Source organism: Zingiber officinale, chromosome 1B (genome assembly GCF_018446385.1).
Source record: "Zingiber officinale cultivar Zhangliang chromosome 1B, Zo_v1.1, whole genome shotgun sequence".
Lineage (NCBI taxonomy): Eukaryota > Viridiplantae > Streptophyta > Magnoliopsida > Zingiberales > Zingiberaceae > Zingiber > Zingiber officinale.
In genome coordinates this window covers 83,063,046-83,070,504 of record NC_055986.1, presented here as the reverse complement: position 1 = coordinate 83,070,504, position 7,459 = coordinate 83,063,046, and the positions used below count along the sequence as shown (strand labels likewise).

Below are 7,459 nucleotides of genomic sequence, written 5' to 3'. Positions count from 1 at the left end.
AATAAATTAGGACTCCATATTATACTTTTAAAATTTGATCATTTTCAATTTCTTGACCGTACTCTCCCTCCAGCTCTTCAAGTGACAATGAATTGTTATCTTCCATTTTCAATCAAATGAATCATTAATGAAGAATCTTGAAAAGTGATAGTAAATTGTTATCTTCCATTTTCAATCAAGAAACCATTAATTAATGAAGAATCTCAAATGGTTGGCGGCGACTGAACTACAGCGATGGAAGTTTGAATAAAGATAAGAAGAACGATGGAGGTGTTTTTCTTTCAAATGAGAACTCTATTTTTGTTACTGTGAAAAATGAAGAATCTCAGACCCATGACAGCAAGACTACGGTGACAATTTGAAATAGAGCGGAGAGAATTTTTTTCTCTCAAATGAAAACCAATTTCTTCATTGTGAAAAATGATCGTCTGAGATCTCAAAATGATTTGAATCTCAAACGGGTAGAGGTGCAAATAAGACAAGTCGCTCACGAGCAATTTGATCAAAGCTCTACTCGAGCTCAAATTTGACCGAGCTCGAGCCGAGCTCGAGTCAACTCGTTTAACATTCGAGCCAAGCTCAAGCTCATTTAACACGGACTCAAGGACTCATCGAGCCTGGTCAAGCCAAGTTAATTTAATATTTTAATAATTAAAATTATTATTACTTTTAAAATAAAAAATAAATTAAAAAGAAGTTTGTAACTAAAATATGTCATATAATATATTTGAGGTTTACCGTTTAAATCCCCACTTAAACAGACTTTTAATTTATTTTTTCAAATCAGGCTTGAGCTTGACTGAGCTCAGCTCGAGCTCAAACTCACAAGCTCAATCTAGCTCAAGTAGTTTTCTCGAGCTCGAGCCCGAGCCCGAGCCCGAGCTCGTGCTACAGCCCTACAAACGGGGTAGTGGCGGGGGTTCAAGATAGCGGAGTGAATTTTTACCCCTCTTCTTTACTGTAAAAATTGATAGCTTGAAAATCCCAAAACCAAAACAATTACCATCCGAAAAAATGTCAACCATAGAAAAAGAGATGACACGTTGATGGGTTCAAGCACTACCATTACGGTAGGATCGAACGAACCGCCCCAAGGAGGACCTCCTAATGTCTTCAATTACATACCAGAAACCCTTGGAAAAAAAGACAGCGACCGCAGTGTTACCCATTTTTTTGCCCCTCAAAACCGAAGAAACATGGTATAATGCATTCATGAACAAAATTGAAATTTGCAAGGTGCAATGGAGCAACAAGCCCCTCCCAGGGTTTTAACCTACAGATGATCATATGCTCCCACAAAGCCTATGTATTATGGAAAAGGAAATACATGAAGCACGTTCACTCCCACCTAGAAGAAAGCAAGCACAGATGACTTCTCAGCAGACAGCTTCGTTTCCAAGTTCGTCCGACAAGCCCATATTCCAGAGGGGTTTTAGCAAGCATTATTCCTCTGTACATTAGCTTTATACACAATTCGACACCAATGTTTCCGTCTACAATGTAGCACCGCCGGATCGCCATCTGAAGAGATTGTGGGCTGAGATGAGGGCACTCAATGAGAGTGGAACAAAAGCTAGGAAGGCTATAGTGATTGAACCATCGGCCAACTGGATAAATTCATCACTACCAAATCTTGAGACCCATACATCGTTACGAGAAGCTGCTATAGAAGAGGCTGATAACAGAAGATAAGCAAGCACCTGAAACGAGAAAACATTAATTTGATTTGTATTAACACATGCAAATTGGTGCCTAAAACGTTCAATGAGAGTGTATTAATAGTACAGAGAATCTAAGGAATAGATTCAAATTAAAGCAGTTCAGCCTTGATTTGTATCCCTTGGGAAGAAAATGGAGATCGACCCAAGACTGGAACAACATCTGAATTGCTCTTTGTCTTTGCAGCCACCTATCTTCCAGGCTTATCCTCAGAAATGGTTAGGTCAATGCATGCCCATGAATTTGCCATGAAATTACCAAGAAACCACAATGACAACGTAACAATTGAAAATAATCTAATACTGTTTGCTAAGAGATATTTGAAGAGAAGGTGTCACAGTTAAATCTGCTCCTGTTAATTGAACATATCATTTTTTTTGTCAAGGACATATAAAGTGAAGTTGTCCAGAATCAGGTGCAATGTATTAAACGAACATTAACCATAATAGAGTTAAGATGTTTAAACACATCAAGAATGTGTGCATATCTTAACAAATAGTAAAGATTCATTAGAAGTAAACAATTACTATTATGTTATCTATTTGACAGCAAATCAATGTCGAATTCATTAAGCTTTACTTTGTTACTATTAGCATCAAGTTTTTATTTTATTAGTAAGGAATAAATTCAAATTTTATGAAACAGTAAAGCTATGGTCAAACAGTTTGATTATATGGTCCAAGATTATGGACTCTAATTTTATCCTATGTATGAAAGTGAGACTATTTGGAAGGGGAGCCTTGGCGCAAAAGTAAAGTTGTCGCTTTGTGACCAAAAGGTCACGGGTTTGAATCCTGAAAACAACCTCTTGCAAAAAGCAGGGTAAGATTACGTACAATGGAACCCTGCATGATAAAAGCTTCGTGTACTGGGCTGCCTTTTTTTTTAATGAAAATGAGACTATTTATTAGGGTTTTAAAAGGGGCTTTGAAGTGGTGGATGATTAGCCAGACAAGAGTCTAGGCAATTAGTATTAAAATAATATTAAAAAATAAACCGATCTTAACATTTTTAACATATACATCTAACAAACTATATTAATAATCAATCACTAGTATTTTGGTAAAAAGAATGATAGGAAAAGGCAATAGAACAACAAAACACAAGAGTTCATAACAATGTCAACAAATTATAAGTAAACATTAAAATTCATAAATGTATAGTGACACATTGAAAAATACACATAATAATATGTCATAACAATCAATTAAGTATATAACTAGTGCCATGCTACAATGTCAAAATATGAATTATCTAGTATCGGGCAAAGTTTTGTCAAACGAACCATAAAGGAAGTGGTAGGGTTGGATAGTTAGGATTTAATATTTTATTCAAATGAACCACTTGGTTAATAAATCATTTTTCTTTCAATGAACCGGCTTGGAAAGCCTAGGCGCTCCGCTGGAACTTCTTTGGGGAACATCCATCTTAAAAGGATTGTATTAAGCACTAGGAAAAGCAGACCCATTCCAATTCTGCCTAAGCTCTTGAACTGCTTTCTAGAACAATGGTTAACAACAAACAGCAAGGTGGAATTCTGTAATAGGGTGTTAATGGTGCAGTGGAAGCTAAGGGTGGGCTATAACGGCAAGGTATGAGATTATTGTAGAGATGGGGCTTCTGAGTTTCTCCAAAGGGAGGAAAAAACATATGAAGATTGAATCAAATTCGCCTTTAATATCAATTGACGCAACACCATGGATATCATAGAGAGAATTTTGAACAAAGAAGAATTTTATTGACTTGAAGACAATCAACATTGAAAACTTGCACCTATTTTTTATAGATCTCAAACAAAAAAATAGAAAAATAATCAAATGCAAAGTAGGAAATCCACCAATCTAATTAAATTCCTACCAAATCTAATTTATCTTCTAAATTAAATGTACAAAAATTACTTAACATCCTAAAAATTGCATGATTACCAACTTCAACACTTTCTTAAACCTACTCTCCTAAAGAGATCTCACCAAAAGTAATCCTTACATAATAAAACTTGAAAATAAAATCACTTCCTATTTTGAATGAATAACCTTTTTACTAATTGCTTGCAATAAATGGTGATCCTCCATAGAAAGGATTTTATTTATTATATCGGAAACTCAATTTAGGAGGAAAGCAATGTTATCCATAGGTTTCTTTTCTTTCCAATATACATATGTTTCCCTCCTTTCCATGTTACAGTTAGTCATTTCTCAAGTAAATGAACTCAATTTTCCTCCCAATCCTTCCCCTCTTCTCCTTTTAGTTCCCTTCAAGATTATTAAATTCCGAAAAGTGGCTCTTCTGTGTTACATGCTGGATCGTCGTTTATGGCAACTAAAAAAATACATCTATAAATGGAAAAAAAAAGAGGGGGATGAGATTGTCCACCTTCAATACAAGCTTTCCAAGTAAGTAAATAAATTTCAATCCTGACTTCATCTTTCAATACTCTAGATTCCAAAATCTCAGATGACATTGTTAAAAAACCAATATTAAAGCCTTGATTAAGCTAAAAGATTTCTAGTGATTTCTGTATATTTTGACTTCCTAAGTTCCTAATACTTATTTTTGGCAGCATCTCATTGCTTTCAACTAAGAAAAAGTTTAGAATTAATTGCTGGAATTGTTTTTTCTTGGATTACAATGTAATCAAGGACTTGGTCATAATTTTTTATATACTCTATTGTTCATGATTCCAAATAAAATATGTTCAAGCAACCTAACAATCTCTCACAAGTTTCAAGTACTTGAATTGCAAACTGATGCCACATGAAATTAGAAAGAGAGAGAAAGCACACCCATCTTTCATAAGTTTCAATGACCTCTGACTTGCTTGGATTTCCATCCACCAAGTAATTGATCACCCTTTACCTACTTGGACTTTCCAACCACCCTTGACCTACTTGTACTTAATCAACTGTCAAATATCCAAAAAATCTTAACATATTTAGACTTCACAATCCCAGCTAGACTTCTCTCTTTGTCATCTTCATTTTCAACTTAACCCACTTGACAAACCACATTAACCCAAGTTAAACCTTTCGACCAAACATCAAACTACTTGATCAACCTCTACCACTTAGGTATGATTGCACCAACCATTACCCAAACACCACTTGGTAGAGCTTGGCCACTCAAGGTACAATTGCACCAATAATTTAAGATAACTAAGCTTGATAAAATCAGTTGTAGAACCCTAAAAACATTGGAAAAGTTCATAAATGAAACAAAATTAACCAAGAAATATAATTTCTCTGAAGTTTACACCCTCAATGAACCAAAATTTATCCACAAAAAAAATGTAGAAATCATTCTAGTGCAAATATGCATGCAAAGTATTGCTTCTTGATGGATTGGGACGGAGTACTAACCAATTCACTGAATGCGAATACACATCTATGTAAAAATTGAAAGATTTGACCATAATTAGATTTAATGTGTCGGAATGAGCCTTACAAATTATAATCGGACACAGTGTTACTCGGAAGAAAAAAAGAACATATTCAACCGATTGCAAGAGCGGAAGTTTTAGCCCACCTGATCCATCGCAAGATCAAAGTAGAAACTTAATGGAGGGTGGATGATGATTTTCTTGAAGATCAGATGGTGGATCTTCCCGTATGCTTGAAACGCCGAGTAGAGAAAAGCCATGGCATTGACGGAAACCAAGTACCTAGTCATCAAGCAAAAAGGGGCCAGTGGAATAACTGAGAGCTCTGTAGTTAAGAAAAAGCAGAGAGAGGGGGGAAACTAATACATCGGCCCCTACCGGTACTCGCTGTAGCGGGCAAAGGAGTCACCGGCCCACCCCGGGGTATTGTCGGCGACCATGATGGAAAACGACACCAGACACAGCAACGCAGCGGAAACCCTAAGCCCGAATGCCGCCCTCATCAAAGCTCGCCGCCGCAAGATTTCCGGAAACACGCCGATACCGTTCTCCCTGGGAGGGACAGAGCAGCGGATCTCAGGTCCTCGGGATCTGGGTGCCTCTCCGTCGCCAGTACCGACGATGCTCAGCGCGACGGCGAGGCTATTGTCCTGATATGGATGGTCATCGATCGCCAGCTCCTTCAACGTTGGCCCCGGGAGGTCTGATTTCGAGACCGGAGACGAAGGGGTGGCGTCTCTCTCCGCCTCCGGGGGCGGTGACCGGGAAGGTGAGCCCATCGTTATCGGAATTGGGGGTTTGGGCACTCCGGATCCTCACTCAGTAGGCGAGGGCATTGAGATTAATGTCGCCATGTAATATAACCAGTTTGGCCCCTGGAATATACATATAAATTTCAATTCGACTCAAGTAGTTTCAATTATTTGTATTTTATTCCTTAAGAGATGATAATTATCTAATCTCATGACTATAATACATAACCAAATCCACATGATAATCGAGTGGGAGAGATTTTAAAACTTCCGAGGATGAATGTTATATGTTGTCACCAAGTCACACTCACTCTCTCAGAAAGGTAGGAATAGCCCAGATCAGCTGTGTTACTAGGGACAGAGAACACCAATTCAATCTACACATCAGCGTCTGGTAGGGCTTAGTACCAATACTAATTTTATAAAGGAAATCAAGAGTCAAAGATGGCCAAATGAGCATTGTGATTTCGGATTTACTCGACTGATGTATGGTACCGGGTCGTTCATCTTATCATAAAATTGGATATTTGGTTAATAAAAAAAATTGTCAAATGAGTCACTTAACATATTCAATAATTTTATAAGAATTATGAATCTACACAGATTAGATAATCATATTTTATGAAGTTAATTGAGAATTTTAATTTACATATACCTACAATCAGTCTAAAATTAATAATAATAATTAATTTATCTTTTTTGCTTTTTATGGTACCATGTTATTATTTTCTCTAAATTTTAAATCTCAACTGCTATTGTCTTCACCTTCGTGCACCATACTATTAGGATTGTAAGATTATAAACATAATCTTATATTGAAAGCATATGAGAAAGATTATAGGTTTATAAGAGAAAAAAAATATCTTCATTGACATGAAGTCTTTTGGGTAGAGTCCAAGAGTAAACCATGAGAGCATGAGTTTATAAGAGAAAATATATCTTCATTGGCATGAAGCCTTTTGGGTAAAGCCCAAAAGTAAAACCATGAGAGCTTAGGCCCAAAGTGAACAATATCATGCAATTGTGGAGATATCTAAATTTTTTTCGATCCTACAATTGGTATCAAATCTCTGACTGCCAGAAGGTTTAAGTGATGACTGTGCACAAGAGCTATGGTCTGATTGAGACATGTGGGTACAATATTGACCTCGAACAAAGAAAGTGGGGTTGACCTCGAACAAAGAAAGTGGGGGCTCCTATGTTCGGAACAAGAGGACCAGACACCAGGCAGGAAGTTCTAGCTACGGCTAGGCAAGGAAGTCCTAGTAGGTCGAGTGGACCGAGGGGCAGGAAGACCTGGTGGGTCGAGGATCGAACGTGGGAAGCCTATGGTCCTTTGTTTGAGGGGGGATTATTGGGGTTGTAAGGTTGCAAACATAGTCCCACATTGAAAACACATGAGAAATATCATAGATTTACAAGAGAAAAGATATCTTCATTGGCATGATACCTTTTAGGTAGAGCCCAAGAGCAAAACCATGAGTGTTTAGGCCCAAAGTGGACAATATCATGCAATTATGGAAATATCTAAATTATTTTCGATCCTACACATACATCTTCCGTAAATTTGTCATGTAGTTGGATCCTCCCTTTGTCGGGATAAAGCGCCAGT

At 37.1% G+C, this 7,459-nt stretch overlaps 1 protein-coding gene across 1 annotated transcript; it reads right to left on the bottom strand.

The window, feature by feature from the left end:
- Window positions 1-1,188: 1,188 nt before the first annotated feature.
- On the bottom strand, window positions 1,189-5,938 carry LOC121968665 (CASP-like protein 4A3). The gene is made up of 3 exons (XM_042518971.1): window positions 5,474-5,938; window positions 5,242-5,377; window positions 1,189-1,700 (listed from the first exon to the last, which is right to left on the bottom strand). Exons 1-3 carry the CDS (start codon window positions 5,872-5,874, stop codon window positions 1,494-1,496), a joined length of 744 nt encoding a protein of 247 aa, XP_042374905.1. The 5' UTR covers window positions 5,875-5,938; the 3' UTR covers window positions 1,189-1,493.
- Window positions 5,939-7,459: the final 1,521 nt, after the last annotated feature.